Genomic DNA, 16,930 nt, shown 5'->3' with positions numbered 1-16,930 from the left:
ACACCCCAAACTTGGACTCGAACCCAAACACCAAACCTTAAACTCAAAACCTTAAATCTTAAGCATCAAACTCAAACCCTAAACCCTAAACATAAACCTCAATCCTTAAATATTGAACCCTAAACCTAAACTCGAATAATGATCCTTGAACCCTAAACTCGAATCGGATTCAAATTCGAGGTTCAAGGTACAGGGTTCAGGGTACTAGGTTAAAAGTTCAAGGTAAAAAAATTATCAAAATTATGTAACAATTATATAAAAAAATTGAAATATTATTAAATAATTGAAAAGAGACTATGGATAATGTAGTGGAAAAAGATCCATAAAATAATTTCTCATATATCAAACACTAATATTTGAAAAAAAAAATTGAAGTATCATAAATTTAGGGTATGCCCGCTTACAAGGCAGTTGACAGTGAAATGCGTATAGTTTTTTTTTCCTCTGTCGAAGTAGCATTTGTTATTATTAGTACATAAAATTACAAGTTTCAAATTGCAGCATTTCAAACAAAACAAAAAAAAAAATCCCAAAATTACCGCAAATTGTAATTCATCACAGCAGCAATGGAAGAATTGAGAAAAGAACGAGTGATTTGTTTACTCAGTTTTTTGGTTGGAGTCGCAGGGTAAATGCTTGCAAGGCAACAAGAACTTGTTTCATTTTCTCCTTGGATGCCTCATCAATAAGGTTGCCATCGCTATCGAACTTTGCAGGAGGCTCAAACGCGTTCAAGTGAAACTCGGGCTTATTGATGAAATGAAGATCAAGGAAAACCCCCACTTGACGAAGATGATAGTGTGATCGTGCACCACCAAAGCCACCTCCGGCGCTTACGATGGCAGCCGCTTTATCTGCCCATACATTGGGTGATAGTGAACCCCAGTCAAGTGCATTCTTCAGAGGTCCTGGAATGGTGCATATAATGAGGTAACATGAAATGCACTGTTTTGATATTTAAAAGGAATCCAAAAATGAGACATCCTAATAAACTGTCTACAGTTTCCAAAGTACAAAATTCACAGGAAAAGATTGTATGAAACAGAGATATTATCTCTTTCTAATAGTTCAATGCTACAGGATGAAAATGTTGAAATTCAAATATGTAAATGTTGATGGATTAAACTATTGGAAAAAGATCCTTTCTCCAAATTCATAATCACGTGAACATCAAAGAAAGTGTTCCATAGAAATAGAGTAAAATTAAAAGGAGAAAAGCATTGGGGGAAGGGAATGACGATACCAGTAAGGGAATAGTTGTATTCAGGGGAAGCAAAAAGGATGCTATCAGACAGTAAAATCTTCTGCCTGAAAGCCTCAACCGCAGGGGGTAACTTGCCATCAACTACCAAATCTGTGTTGAGCATTGGAAGTGGTGAAATGTCTACGTATTCCATCTCAATGCCATCTATGGACTCTTTGGTAAGCTCCAAAGCTGGAAAAAAAAACAAATTAAACAAATCAATATTTCCCAGAAAATCAAAATCCAAAACCCAAACTGACAAAATATATACCAGTTCGAATTAAGCCTCTGTTGTTAGAGGCTTTCCTTAAAGACCCACAAATGGCAGCAACTTTAGTCATTGGTTTGGATGCTACAACAGCTTCCATTGCTCTCTAATATCTTACAGTCCTCTCGTCTCCCTCTGGGTAAAGTAATTATGAGAGTGGAAGAGTGAGACTTAGGAGAGGAAATTGATGAAATGGTTTGGGATGCGATTCATTCACTAGGATAGGGTTAGTGAAACGTGTGATTTCAATATTTGAACAAGAATGGTCAGATTTGGACTGCTGGATTAGAATAATCAATAAAGTGGTTTTTGTTCTAGAAGTGAGGAAGTCAAGTAGCTTTCAGCCTGCCAACCGCAATGGGCATTAATTTGTATAAGTGTTCACAACTACTCCAGTTTAATTTAAAAAATTTGAATTCTATTTGGTAACTATCAAGTTGAATTTGAGCAATTCAAGCTATCGATCGAGCTAAATTTAAACTTAGTAATACTTGACTCGAATAATTTGTGAGTTTTATCGAATTTTACATATTTTTATATTATTAAATTACATTATTGCCTTCAATATATATATTCTTAACCTTAAGTTTATTTTTGAGTTGAACTCGAGTACAAACTTGATAAACAAGCTTAATCGAGCTCAAGTTTAAAAATAGAAGAACATACCTTCAATCCAAGTCACTCTAAAAGTCAATGACAAATATAGAAAAGAAAAAGTTGCAATTTAAATTTTGGTTCATAGATTGATGTAAGTTGAGAAAGTCATATAGCATCAAGTTTAAAAGTCTAATGACTTAAATGAAAATTTTTAAATAATCTAATGATGAAATTATAGTTTTATTTAATTAAATGATGAAAAAGAAAATTTATTTACCCAAGTCGATTAAAATAGGTTAATTTGATCTTTTATCAGTTTATGTAATCGAACAAACTAAATTATCCAATTTAATAAAGTATTTTATATAACTAAATGATTATATTTTTCTGAAAAGAAATCTAAATAAAATATAATTCATTGCATTTATTACTAACATAATTTTTTAAAAGAAATTGGTGTATTATGTATTTTGATTAACCAACAAACCAATATATATAAGCGACCAATATATTTTTAGGATATGTACTTTTTAAATATATTCAAATATTATATTGAATAATATATATTCAAATATGTATCAAATGCAAGCATAAATAATAGTTTATAATAAAAAGTAGCAGAAAAGATCGAATATAAATACTTTCAGTTATTACTTGAATTAAATGTCGAAATTCAAATGTTGTTATACCACTATCGATCACATCAAACCACCGACGAGGTCGCCAAATTTAGCCTTATGGAAAATAGAAAATCGTCAAAATCTTCTAAGTACTCAAAGACCTCATTAAATGGAATATATAGTTTTTTCCTCTGTCAAAATAGCATTTGTTATTATTAGTACATAAGATTACAAGTTTCAAATTGCAGTATTTCAAAGAAAAACAAACTCCCAAAATTACAGGAAATTGCAATTCATCACAGTAACAATAGAAGAATTGAGAAAAGAAAGAGTGATTTGTTTACTCAGGTTTTAAGTTGGAGTCGTAGGGTAAATGCTTGCAAGGCAACAAGAACTTGTTTCATTTTCTCCTTGGATGTCCCATCAATAAGGTTGCCATCGCTATCGAACTTTGCCGGAGGCTGAAACGCGTTGAAGTAAAACTCGGGCTTATTGATGAAATGAAGATCAAAGAAGCCCCCACTTGGCGAAGATGATAGTGTGATCGTGCACCACCAGAGCCTCCTCCAACACTTACGATTGAGAACTAGTAAGTTTCCTTATCCCTCTGAATTTCTAGAATGAAGAAAAAAAGTAGAGTAAGAAAACTCAAGGTTTCTGGGTAACGAATCTAGGTCTTAAGGGTTGAACACATTTAGTTTAATCGATACATGGTTACCATGCTTAACTACTAGGATAAAGCAGGCTCTAGCATTAAAAGAAGCTAAGCTAAGGAGGCAAGAAAACAATGTGAGTTTTTACACTACAACCCTGAAATGCTAATTATGTTGAAAGTCAACATGGGTCTATAAGTATCTGCCATTTTAGTTTGGTAGGCATGATCCACGATGTTTTATTTATAAAATGCATGCAATGCATGTAAGGGAAACATTGTCGGGATTAGACAAATTTAGGAAGGAAAAATAGGTGATTATGTTAGATATCATCATACAGTGATTTTATGTGCACCCATGATAAGCGAAGCTTTAAGCCTTGTGAAGGGGACACTGTGGTGTTCGCTCACCAAGGTTAGGAATAGTGAAATAGAGGAATTGAAGGAATGCAATGGGAAAAGTGAATATGAAAGACCATGGTTGGGAAATAGGTCTGATCGGAGGTTATACGCCAGAAATTAGTAAGACCTTAGTTGAAAGATGTTATGGTATCATGATAAAAATGAATAAGACCATAGCTGAAAGACACTATGGCATCCCTTGTGTACTCCACCGAGACACTAAACACAAGGTAGTCTATTTGGATACTAAACACGGGGTAGTCCATCAGGACATCAAACACAAGGTAGTTAATTGAGACTGTAACATGGGAAGTCTGCCAAGGTGTAAGGACATGAGGATTGTAATTGGAAAGTTCGCAAATCATGAAGAAAGTCAAGGGTGAAAGTGGAGTTTGCAGGTGATTGGATTCATAAGTCACATTAAGAAATGAGTCAGCGTGTTAAGAGAGGTGGACAACTAAAATAGTAAGAAATGCTAAGGTTATGTATCAACCCCAGTTAAGGTAAAAGGGAGAGAGGCTCTTTAAGTAAAGAGGTACTCATAATATACGCTTATGATAGCCTGCTCAAGAAACTACGGGTTTCATGCAAAGTCAACAGGCATGGTTGAGTATGCACTAGTACATTGTCGTGAACATATGTTAAGATTATGGAAAAAGGTAAGCCGAAGAGTTGAATGGGCTGAATCGGGTCCTCTTGAGAGGAAGTATATGTCTAAGGCCAGCTGGCCTATAAAGTCCACCAAAACATAAGGGAAGCGGAGGTCAGATCTAGCCAAGCAGAAAGGCAAGGATTTCGTTGAGCTTCCAAAGTAGGAACTGCATGTGTTAAGAAACCTTATTTGGGGATATTTTGACAGAGCAAGGGTCTCAACATTTCCAGTAAGCCCTAGTACTCCAAGGTAGTGAGGACATTGAACTCTAAGAAAGGCCACAAATATAGAAATCAGTTGGGCAGTTGACAAGTGTCAACCGCCATTAATATCAAATATGGTTATCAAAGAGATAAATTTCGTACTGAACATCTCACCCCTTTTATAAAATTTTATATGTGGAATTCACTAAGTTCCCTTGAACTTATAAGATTTTTCTTTGAATGTAGGTTAATTAAAAAGAATCAGTAAACGAAAGGGACCAAGCTAGACTCTACTAAGTGCTAGGTGAACTTGGCAACTATGCATGTGTATAAAGGAGGCACTCGTAGAGGCTTTACCTCAAGGTTCAAGTCACTTACAAGTATTTTTGAGCTTCTGTCCAAAATTAGTAATCGATCGTAGGAATCACTGATTTAAAATTTTATTTCTAGTATAAAATGAGTTATAAATTTAGGGTCTGTTTGATTGAATGAATTGATTTTCCGGAAAATCATTTCCAACTTTTCCAGTGTTTGATTGGCGGAAAACATTTTCCGTTTGGAAAATGAACTCCAAAACAAGGGAAAATGGGTTACATTTTAGGGAAAATGTCTTACCCTTTCAATTTCCGTAAGACATTTTCCGTGTTCTCCTCTCTATCGCCTCCTTCATTCCTTCATTCATTTCCGGTAGAAAATTGCTTCTATTTATCGATTTTCCAGTAACTTGTTTTTTTAATTATTCAATACTTATTTTTTTAACACAATTACAAATAATTTATTTGATATTAATTTTTTCAATTTATAACGATTAATATTATGGCTTAATAATTGAGTATTATTATAAATAAATCATTGCAATATATGTAAAAATAATTTAAAATATAAAAATTTATTAATATATATCAATATATGTAAAAACAATTTTTTCGAAAAATATTTCCAGGAAATCTGCCAAACAGCCGAAAATATTTTACACAGATTCAATCAAACACCAGAAAATATTTTCCAGTAAATCATTTTACAGAAAAGTAAAACATTTTCCCGAAATCATTTTACGGAAAATATTTTACTGGCAATCAAACAGACCCTTAGTTAATACTTTCGAACCTACGTTGTTTAAATATGTAATTGAACCCGAAACAAAAAGTGGTGGTAAGACATCCTAATTTGTGTAGTATCCGAAACCCAGACTTGATGATCAGGTCGAGTAGAGGGTGTTACATAATTGATTTTTCGTCTTACTCTAGATCGATGTACCGACCGATTCTCAGTCTGACCAATCTAGCAAGTCCGATTTCAACAGCATTGGCGCTCAACATAAGCACTCTCAAAGTATTTTTCATATATTTTGAGGATATTTATATCCTCCATATATCCAACTATATTTCACACACAAATATTTTAAAATTAATAATAATAATTGAAGTAGCATGCATTTAAGTGTGGCTACTTAAAAGGTAGTGGACAATCAAATGCATATAGCTTCTTCCTTTGTCCAAATAACATTGAAACTACTTATGGTTCATGGGGTCATTCCCATGTTTCCCATGCCCCCCACTTTTGTTTCCCACTACTTTGTTTATGAGGTAGTGGTTGTATATGTGATCGTGAGATTGGTGGTTTTTTTATAAGGAATCACCACTATAAATACTAACTAGCTTAAAAGGTCCCTAAGCACCAAAAATAAATTTATGAAAATATTTCATCTAGTGAGGTTTCCGAGTGCTTAAAAGATTTTGGCGATTTTCAATTTTTCGTACAGCTAAATTTGACATCCTTGTCGGTAGTTTGATGTGCTTGACAGTGGTGTAACAGCATTTGGATTTTGGCATTTGATTTAGACAATAGCTGGAGGTGTTTATGTTTAATCTTTTCTGCTACAGTATAACGTTTGAACCGTTATTTATGCTTACATTCGGTATCAGAGTAAAGTTAATATGCATTCTCTGATTTTAAAAGTTTGCAAATTTCTCAAAATAACACTACAGGAAAATAAGGCTTTAGCGGCGTTTTTAGTGGCATTTTATCAAAAAACGCCGCAAAAATTGTAAAACACATAGCAATAGCGGCGTTTTACCAAAAACGCCACTAAAAACAGAGTAATGGCGGTGTTTTAGTAAAAAATGCCGCGAAAAATAGAGCATTAGCGGCGCTTTTGGAAAAACGCCGCTAAAAGTCATATCCCCTAAACCCAAAAAAATCATAAACACTAATCTATAACCTCTAAAACAATAATTATTAAAATTTATGGTTATACAATATATTAAATATTTTCTTATATAATCGTAAAAGAGATAGTATTGAATTTAAAATATCGAATTAATTATTATTATAGTTTATGGTTTATGGTTTAAGATATATGGTTTAGGGTTTAAGGTTTATGAGTTAACTATGGTTTAAGATATATGGTTTAGGGTTTAAGGTTTAGGAGTTAACTAGTATTTGAAGGTTTATGATGAATTACGGGTTTAGGGATTATGATTTAGGGTTTAGGGGTTAGGGTTAGGGTTTAAGATGCAAGGGTTTAGGGTTAAGGGTTTAGAGTTTAGTATTTATGGGATAGGGGTTAAGAGGTTTAGGGTTTAGATTAATTAGTATTTTTTAATTTATATATTAAATGATTTCTTATATAATTGTAAAAGAGATAATCTTAATTTGAATATATTAAACTTATGATTATAGTTTAAATTATTTAAGAGATAATAGATAAACTTTCAGTTTACAAAACAATTGAGAAGTGGACAAATGTACACATTCAGGTGAACATGAAACAATAGAGGAAAACAAAATTGAAGTGCAAAAAAAAAATGAATATATAGAAATACCATTGTAAGATTATTACAGTGAAACAAGAAATGAATTATGTGCAATATTTTTGTATATTTTAGTACTGCCATTATTTTTGTATAAGATATATTTTTTTATTCTAATAATATCTTAAAAACACAAATCTTGTATTATGTATAATTTATTACACCTATCCTTTACACTTATTAAATTTTAAAAATTTATACAACAATTCTAAAATTTTAGCTTTAGCGATTTAATATTCATAATATTGTAGCTCAAATTATGTATGTGCCCGTATATCAATTGTGAATCCTTCTATACTATTGTACTAATAATATATATTAATGTATTATGAGCCTGTATATTAATGTTAATGTATTACTGTAATATGTAGCTCAAATTGTCAATTCGTCTATATTATTGTACTAATAATATATATTAATGTAATATTGAAGAGTTAATTGATTAAAAATAATAAATGCAAGTACAAAGAAGAGCAAGGTACGGAGGGGTATAAAAAAGATTCAAAATTGCTAACAACGAGATTTGAACCCAGGTACTAAGGTAAAAAGCAAGCAAACTTAACCAACTAAACTAAATTAACTCATTGCTATATTATAGGAGTATTATTATTATCTTAATTATATTATGTTACGCTCTAATGATTTATCGGACCTATTCCATACACGTGTCAAATTAAAAAAAATAATACAATAATTTTGTAAAAAAAATCCGGTGTTTACTTCAAATAAGTAAGGAAAATAATGATTTGAATGTTTTAAAATTGAATTTTAAACCGAAAATATCAAAATATAGAGGCAAAAAAGAATCCTTTTCGACAAAAAGTGCGGCAAACCGCCTTCGGCTGTTTGTCAGCGCGTAGGTCTCGAAAAGTTATTCGAAATAAAAAAAATCGTCTCAATCGGACAACCGAGCGAAAGTTATGGCGTTTCAAAGTTTTCGAAGCTAAAATACATAAACTGTTGATGAATTACTAATTCAAAACTCACCGTTTCAATTGTTCCCACCACGCACCGTTTCAGTTGTTTCCATCACGCACCTTTCAATTGATTTTACAGATCCCGCCTCTAATCCTCCCAAAATTTGACATCCCTCCAACTCTACACAACGATTCAAAATGTTTTCCTTTTTCTTTTATTTTTCATTCTTTTCTGTTTGTCAATTTCCTTTGTAGGATTTTATGTTACGTTATTTCTGCTATTTCATTCCTTTAAGCTGTTTCTATATGAGATTTTCTTAAGATTCATAAGTGTTTCTATACGTAAAGTCAGTGGCTTGCCCTTTTCCTAAGTTTTCCCCCAAAATAAAACTCTTGCTCTCTTGCTCTTGCTCCACCGTCCGAAAGCGCTTGAGGTTAGTCTTTCTTCTTCTTTTTTAAATTTATTTGTTTGCTTCGTCAATGTTCTTGTTTCGGTCTGTAATGATGCTCGAATCTCTTTTGAAATTTAAGCAACCGTCTACTGAAAGAAGGCTCCATTACATGATCGGGAACTTAAGGGTTCCTGCTTTAGGTTTTTTCTATCGTTTAATTTTGGGATAATTGATGAGTATGTTTAAGGGATGAGAGAAAAGAATTTGAAAGAAACAAGGAAGATCAATAACTATTTAATATATTTAATTCTAAGTTGTCCGACTAAGAATGTTTTATGGTCATTTTTCTTCTTAATTTTAGTTTCCCATGATCTTTGATTTTAATTTTTCAGGAAAGAAAGTAATGTTCTTTTTTTATTCCATTGTTCATAGATTTAGAGTTGGAAGCTAGATCTTACTGTAGGCCTCTTTGATCTGCCTTTTTGGTTACTGATTCTCATTTTCTTACAGCCACCTCTGCCTTCTAGCAGTCTTTATGTTCTACAACTATTGTCCTTTCTTTGATGAACTTGATCATAGGTTCCATTTTTCTTTTTTGCCTTCGATGGTCTAGATGGCCTGTTATATCCCTACTCATGCAGGTTTTATACATGGTGTTCTTGCTGAAGCTGTTCAATGATAATTTTTGGAGGGTTGGTTTTTAATTTATCTATGTGAAGGTATGCAATTGCTTTGTGGTAGAGAGCTAATGCTATTAAATTTCTATTGATAATTTTGAAATTTGTTTAGTGTTGATTGATAGAAATATGAATGAATGCATTTCTCTGCTGCTATCTGCAATACTTTGTAACTTTCCTTTTTATATACTCTGCTGGGTTTTCATATGCAGGAGCACTGAGCATTTATATACTCTGCTTGTGAAACCTTGATGGAGATATTGATTTGAAAGGATATATGATATATTCCAGTGGAAATGTTTGTAGAAAATTATAATATTTTGGGACACTGTATTAATGCTGAATTTATAAATAGAAGATAACAATAGAAGCAATAGATATATATATATAAAGGGGCTTTGAACATGTGGAGATGAGAGGCAGCTAAGAGAGCATGGTGTTATCATTTCTCTCCTCAGACCTTTGCTAAAAGTCTTGGGATTGAAGGCAGGGATCTTAATCATGGCTTTGAGGAAGTATTAATCATCTGCCTGTAATTGCAGTGAGTGCAATAAAGCTTTATTTATATATATATAAATAAAAGTGAGGGGGAGTGAGTTTCTTTTAAGCAAAATCTTGTATTGAGGGATAGCTGCAAAAAAAGTTTGGATGAAAAGAAGAATAAATAATTAAAGTCAAGAGAGAGGGTGGGGGATTGTTGAAGCTCCTCTCTCTCTCTTTCTTTATTTCTTTTAAAGATGGAAACTTGAAATAGTAAAGAGGAAAAAAAACTGAGAAAAGTTGCTTAGATAAAAGCAAAGGAGGTGGTGTGTGTATATGTGGGTGTCACCAGCTTCTTGGGTCTTCTTCTTCTTCTTCTTTACCTATCTCACCTTGTTATGGAGTTTTAAGCACCCATTCTTGGACCCCAACTACTGCGTTGTAAGTTAAACCTTTCTCTTTCTCTCTCTGGTTAAGCTTTCTACATATATGTTTGTCTCTTCATACTTCACAGGCCATTATGAATTTACTTTAACTCCGAAATCTATCGCCCTTTTTTCTTTTTTTTTTTCTGATTTGATGTGCATCAATCACAATTATGTTGTTTTAAATTTTACTTATTTATCATTTGTTTGTTTTTTCAGGAGAATATTTTCTTTTTATTGCATTGTTTTTGGATTCCTAAAACTTGTCGGTTCACCAAGTACAGTGTAACAGATACTGCTCTCTCTCACTAATTGCTTCCCTTCCATTGTGTTAAAAGTATATAAATGCTCAGTGCTCTTAGTCATCAAAATATGGAGGAAAATTTGGCAAGATACATCTGCAGTATCTTACAAGATAACCAGCAGAACTCTGAGGTTCTAGTACAGGATGTTCAATATATTCGTGCACAGGTATAACTCTTTCTGATGAATTCTATTCTCTTTTTTTTTGTGATACCCTGTAATTCAATTAAAGATATAGTTAACTTCCACTTTGTTACTTTGCATCTTTCTTGAATTTGGCACTTATCATTTTTCTTTTCTGTCCCATGGTTGTTTAGTTGCTGCCAAGTTTGACAGATGCCCAGAGGTATGAGAAATTTAAGAATGAGATATGTAGGATTGCTCGTCATAGGTTAGCAAGTTAACGTAAGAGATGACCCCGTGCCTTGGATCTAAAACTTATGTAGTATATTCCATTTATGAGCTTGATATCGTTTCATGTGTATGAACTAGATAATGGCAGCTGTCATCAAGTACATCTAAAGGATTGTGTTTTCGTCTGATTTATTTCTTTCCGTAACTTCGCTTTTATTGGACATAGCATCGAAACTGCATCCCAATGCTAATCGATTAAGGTAGCACCCTTTATAACTTTCTGTCACGTGTAAAAATTTAAAAGACGTTCCTATAATATAGATAACGGAAATTAGGGTAGCAAACGACTAGGCGCTTAACTGATATTGAATAAAACCACATAAGTCATATGCTGTTGGACACTTGGCAACAACTTCTATTTGTGCTATTATGCTGATATTAAATTTTTAGCTGCATCTTTGTCGTTGTTCCCATGCAGTTAAATGGTATTTATTGCATATTAGTATATGTACGAAAGCAGCAAATATAGCTTAAAATCATCTTGAGCTCATTTCGGTTATTTTGGAATTTGATTTCAGGTTAAAATAGTGAAATGCACTGTGAATGACATACCGGTGGACATCTCTTTCAATCAAACGGCTGGTCTATCTGCACTTTGCTTTCTAGAGAAGGTATCATCTAATCCTATCCAACATTGATATGTTTAGAATCCGTTTCCATTCCAAACATTGTGGATGTGGTAATCATAATTCATATAAATCACTTGATGCAAAAGATGATTCAAAAGTATAATTTTAAATGGTACATTGTTTCATTTTCTGGCATTAAATTCTAAGTAGTTTTATGATCTTCGTTTGGTATGTGGTGTTTTATCCTTTTTGTCTTCCATATCACTACTAACCGACAGAGTGAATTTTAGCTTTTCCTCTTTCTTTTCCCCCTTATATTTCATTCATTTCCAAATCCTTTAAGATTTTACCGGATTTAAGAGAAATTAATGTTTCTTTAACAATTATATTTGTTTGTTTGTTTTCATTTAGTCTAAAATCTCTCATTTTACCTTTTCCCACACTGTTGCTTAAATTTACTGCTGCAGCCTTGAGGAATCCCCAATCCCATCTCCATCACTCTCCATACATTAATTCCTATAGCAATATCAAGGGTGGCAAGTTTAATTGACACATGACTTCTTTTGAACTGTTTGTTTTTCAGGTTGACCAGCTAATTGGAAAAGATCATCTTTTCAAACGCAGTATTATTTTGATCAAGGCCTGGTGCTATTACGAGAGCCGGATCCTTGGTGCACACCATGGCTTGATTTCTACATATGCATTAGAAACAATGATTTTATATATCATTAATGTCTTTCATTCATCCTTATTTTGTTCTATTTGTATTTTGTTAGATTTCTGGTGTAGTATGATAAGTGCGGTATTTTGTTTGGCGGGATGTATTTATATCATAGATTATTCTTCTTCTCAATATTAATTTTAATTTTTTTATATTTTTCAGGACTTTTACAATATTTTATAATATATTTTTTTTAATTTTTATGACATTTAGTTGCGTTTGTGGGAAAAGCGCCGCTAAAAGTCCTGATCTTTAGTGGCAACCTTTAGTGGCACCATCTATAAAGGCGTTTTTTGCGGCGTTTGCAAAAACGCAGCTAAAAGCCTAAAAAAATGCCGCTAAAAGTCAATTTTGCTGTAGTGTAATGATATCATGTTTCTTTGAATTACTCTTTTAAACATTTTTTTAGAATTTTTGTTGCAAACTTTTTTGCAAAATCCTTGGATTTTATTAAATTAAAATTTCTAAAATTAATTATGTTATAAATAAGAAAGTGAAAAATTTTAGAAATTTGTTGTTTGAATATTTCTTATGTGTCTGAAGTATATGGTTGTATGTGAATTATCTAGTTAGTGGTTTCATAATTTTTTTAGGTGCATAAAAACTTTTAGACTTATTGCATAAGGTATTTAGCAATAAAAATTTATAATATATGTCTGAGGATCCAAATAATTTTATTTAATTAGAGAATTAGCCACAAAAACTTTAATTAAATGAAATTTTTTATTGTAGTAAGGATATATAAAGTTTATAGACATTAGATGTTGCATAATGGCTTAGCAACAATCTTGAATAAAATTTAAGGATTAATATCTAGCTAAGTGATTTTCATAATTTTATTTAGTTAAAAAATTAGCCACAACATCTTTAGTTAAATAAAATTATTAAATTTAAAAATCACATACGGAAAGCATAGGTATTAAATCCCATTGCATAATTTATTAAGATAAAATTATTAAATGACTTCTCATAGTTACCCATAGGAATTATGAAAATGAATTTAATAATTTTTTTCAAAAGAATAGTAAACAATTCTACCATAAAATGGATCTATTTGAATTAAAAATTTAGCCCACAAACAAATTTTATATCACTAGATGCATTATTGACATAATTTGCATTAGTAAATTATAATTTATTTTCCCTCAAATTTTTGTTAAGCATATAGGTTCATTTATTTTTCATTTTTACAACCTGTGACTATGTCTGATAATATAGTAGGTATCTCTAAATTAACTGGTAAGAACTTTAAGATTTGACTATGCCATAAGGAAATTTGAGCCACATATTACTGAAACCAGCATTCAGGTTGATCTTGCTTTGTATGAAAAATGAAAGTGATCTAACCGCTTAAGTATCATGTTCATAAAGAGTAAGGTTCTTGTTGATGTTCATAGCTCAATTGGGCAAGATGAGAATGTTCAAGAATTATTAACAACTATTGAAAAACAGTTCAAAACTTCTCAAAAGTCATTAGTCAGCACTCTAATCATGAAGTTCACATCAATGAAACTCACTACCGTAGAAGGTGTGCGTGATCACATGAACAAGATGAGAGATTTAGCAACTCGATTAAGAGCACTTACGGTTGAAATGTCTAAATCTTTCCTTGTGCATTTATATTGAACACTCTTCCACCTCATTATAGGCCATTTAAGATTTTATATAACACACATAAATATAAGTGGTCTATCTATGAGCTTTTGACCATGTGTGATCAGGAATAGGCTACACTCATACTGGAGATTGGAGAAAGTGCATTGACGGTTACTCAAGGAAATAAGACTATCCAAGTTAAGCAAAAGGGGGAGGCTAAAATGCAACCTCAAGCTAACATTGCAATACCCCCTACCCATATTCATTGCCGGAATAGGGTACGAGGTATTACCGGAGTTTACGAGTTAATTTTTTTTCAATATAACCCCTTTTATAAATATCTAACCTTCCCTGAAATTTTAAACCAAAAATAATCCACATCAACCAATCCAATTCAACATATTTTCAAGATAGGTTAACGCATATATATTCACGCATATTTATAAGATAACATCATCGCATACCAAAACCAAGATTTGTTAGCCATACCATTGGTTGACCTTACATTCATTTCACAGAATCATTTACTTTATTAGCTTATACATACCATTGATTTCCAAAACAAAGTTTTTTTTATATACCGAAATCCTGAGGTTGATAGTGTGATGTGTCTCCGACCAAATCCGACCTCCGAGCTCTTAACACTACAAAACAGGGGAAAAGGAAACAGGGTAAGCACTTTGTGCTTAGTAAGCTCATGTAACAAGAATTATACTTACCTAATATTTTCAATACAATACAATAAACATTCATATATCCATTCAATGCATTATTACCCTAACATGCACAAACTCAACATTCAAGTTAGTACAATAATTTCCATCTACCAATAATATATACTATGATTGATGAGCTCATCAATACCATGATTTCCATTTTCTTGTTATTTTTCCATATTTATCCCGTTGAATTTCTCAAAATTTCGATGGATTTTCAGAGGTACACTTTTAGTGAACATTTCTGGGTCCGTCAATTCTTATTCATGTGCGCACATTTCCATTTCAGAGAGCACACTCCTGCGAACCTCAACCTTGCAGCGGGATTACCAGTCCAGGCTAAATCCCCTGCAATATAAACTCATAGAGTATTATCGGGATTACCAGTCCAGGCTAAATCCCCTGCAATGACAATTACTCTAATGAACTTGGATCTGAATTACCAGTCCAGGCTAAATTCAGACCCTAATTCGGATTACCCGTCCGGGCTAAATCCATTTTCCACATATTCTTCGGGAGGGCTATATCAGGATAGGATCACCCGTCCGGGCTAGATCCTTTTTACCGTCAATTCCTTTTCAGAGATCCATCGAATTTTCCTTCCATTCAACCGGGATTTATTCTCATTTTTATCAAATATATCAATGTTTCATCAATTTTCATATAATGAACATTCAAATCATTTTCACATCAATAACATACATTTCAAGCATTTAAGAATATAATTCAAGTTACACGAACTTACCTTGATACTTGTTCGTGTATAAAAAACTACTAATCCTGAACTTTTTCCTTTCCTCGATCTAGCTTCGTATTTGAATCTTCTGGATCTAAATAAATAAATTTAATTATCAATTTAATACATTTCATGTTCATATGCAACAATTTCTATAATTTCATTATTATTATGTATAGTTTATTCAAAGTTGTCTATTTGAGTCATAGTCACTAAATTATTTATAACACGAGCTACGGAACCCCAAATTAAGATCCGTTAAATTTACCTGAAAGTAGAATCATATATCTTCTTACCATAAAATTTTAAGAATTTTTTGTTTAGCCAATAAGTACAGTTTATTCTTTAAAGTCACCCCTGTTTTGCTGTCTGACATTTCTGACCCTTCTTTACTAAAAATTAATTATCTCTTTCTACATAATTTAGATGATGTTCCCGTTTATTTCTCTTGAAAATAGACTTATTCAGGATTCTAGAAATATAAATTTAAGCCCCTAATTATTTTTATTCAATTTTTTATAATTTTTCAAAGTCAGAAGAGGGAAACTCGAATTCATTCTGACCTTGTCTCACAAAATTCATTATATCTCATTCGATTCCTACAATTTATGGTGATTTTTCAAGGTTAGTCTACTGCTGTTGTCCAATATTGTTTTAGTGCAAGCTGTTTATTACCATTTTTACCTTAAGCTTTTAATAATAACAATTTCGTCCCTACTCAATTAGCCTTCCAATTGAGCTGATTTTTCTCAATTAACACTTTATTCTATCACCTTAAACTAGTTTACAACCTTTAGGAATCAAAATTTGAGCAATAGACTTTAATTCCAAACATTTTCACAATTAGGTCCTAAAAATCAATTTCTATTGAAATTACCTAATAAAATCATCTCATAAACAAATTAAAGCTTTAATTTCATTCTATTTCATCATAAACTTACAGCACTCAACCATGGTGACTTTCAATTTCATCCATGAAATCAAAAACTAATGAATTTAATAGTAGGACCTAGTTGTAAAAGTCTTAGAAACACAAAAATTACAAGAAAAAGGAAAGGATTAACTCACTTGATGAAAAAATTATGGAATACCAGCTTAGAGAACCCTCCTATGGCGTTTTTTGTAACGCCCCCTAACCCTATACCGTTATCGGAACAGGGTTACGAGACATTACCAGTCAGTACAGTCCAATTTCGGTCATTAATTAAAATAAATATTTACACACATCCTAGTTTTAAGATGTCGTCCCTTTAATGGGCCCTCGCGGTCCAATATGAACAGTAAATTCAATTCGGGACTAATTTAGAATCACTACGAATTTTTAGTAAATTTCAAAATTCATACTACATACCGTTGCCAACCATAATTTACTCATTTCATGAGTACATCTACAACCTAAATGACTCTCATAAAACATCCTAGGTACATGCCATTACCAATAATTAACACACTTTACCTTAATGAATTTGGGATCGAACTGGGATGCTGATTCAACGTTCTATCTTTACTAAACCTGCGCACAGAAACAAACCGT

The 16,930-nt window shown here is 32.3% G+C and overlaps 2 protein-coding genes across 8 annotated transcripts; one reads left to right on the top strand and one right to left on the bottom strand.

The window, feature by feature from the left end:
• Nucleotides 1–306: 306 nt before the first annotated feature.
• On the bottom strand, nucleotides 307–1,853 carry LOC121229703 (NADPH:quinone oxidoreductase). The gene is made up of 3 exons (XM_041114542.1): nucleotides 1,515–1,853; nucleotides 1,244–1,435; nucleotides 307–908 (listed from the first exon to the last, which is right to left on the bottom strand). Exons 1-3 carry the CDS (start codon nucleotides 1,609–1,611, stop codon nucleotides 604–606), a joined length of 594 nt encoding a protein of 197 aa, XP_040970476.1. The 5' UTR covers nucleotides 1,612–1,853; the 3' UTR covers nucleotides 307–603.
• A 6,665-nt stretch (nucleotides 1,854–8,518) lies between these two features.
• On the top strand, nucleotides 8,519–12,502 carry LOC121229702 (uncharacterized). 7 transcript variants are annotated; one of them, XR_005927617.1, is made up of 7 exons: nucleotides 8,519–8,801; nucleotides 9,401–9,478; nucleotides 9,649–10,357; nucleotides 10,561–10,812; nucleotides 10,962–10,990; nucleotides 11,577–11,669; nucleotides 12,211–12,480. XR_005927617.1 is itself a non-coding variant. In XM_041114539.1 (5 exons), exons 3-5 carry the CDS (start codon nucleotides 10,687–10,689, stop codon nucleotides 12,484–12,486), a joined length of 495 nt encoding a protein of 164 aa, XP_040970473.1. In that variant the 5' UTR covers nucleotides 8,534–8,801; nucleotides 9,649–10,357; nucleotides 10,561–10,686; the 3' UTR covers nucleotides 12,487–12,502. The 7 variants fall into 7 exon arrangements, 4 of the variants coding, with proteins under 4 accessions (XP_040970473.1, XP_040970474.1, XP_040970475.1 ...); XR_005927618.1 differs by lacking the exon at nucleotides 10,962–10,990 and having other exon boundaries at nucleotides 8,523–8,801; nucleotides 9,373–9,478; XR_005927616.1 differs by lacking the exon at nucleotides 10,962–10,990 and having other exon boundaries at nucleotides 8,524–8,801.
• The last annotated feature ends 4,428 nt before the right edge of the window (nucleotides 12,503–16,930 follow it).

The sequence above is a fragment of the Gossypium hirsutum genome, chromosome A05, assembly GCF_007990345.1.
Source record: "Gossypium hirsutum isolate 1008001.06 chromosome A05, Gossypium_hirsutum_v2.1, whole genome shotgun sequence".
In the NCBI taxonomy this organism is placed as follows: domain Eukaryota; kingdom Viridiplantae; phylum Streptophyta; class Magnoliopsida; order Malvales; family Malvaceae; genus Gossypium; species Gossypium hirsutum.
This window is presented reverse-complemented; position numbering and strand designations above follow the sequence as displayed.

Coding starts and splice junctions, on each gene's coding strand:
- LOC121229703 (XM_041114542.1), bottom strand. CDS start 1,611: ATGGAAGCTGTTGTAGCATCCAAACCAATGACTAAAGTTGCTGCCATT. Junction 1,436..1,514: donor CAGAGGCTTAATTCGAACTG/GTATATATTTTG, acceptor TTTTTTTTCCAG/CTTTGGAGCTTACCAAAGAG. Junction 909..1,243: donor ATACAACTATTCCCTTACTG/GTATCGTCATTC, acceptor GCACCATTCCAG/GACCTCTGAAGAATGCACTT.
- LOC121229702 (XM_041114539.1), top strand. CDS start 10,687: ATGCTCAGTGCTCTTAGTCATCAAAATATGGAGGAAAATTTGGCAAGA. Junction 10,813..11,576: donor TTCAATATATTCGTGCACAG/GTATAACTCTTT, acceptor ATTTGATTTCAG/GTTAAAATAGTGAAATGCAC. Junction 11,670..12,210: donor CACTTTGCTTTCTAGAGAAG/GTATCATCTAAT, acceptor TTTGTTTTTCAG/GTTGACCAGCTAATTGGAAA.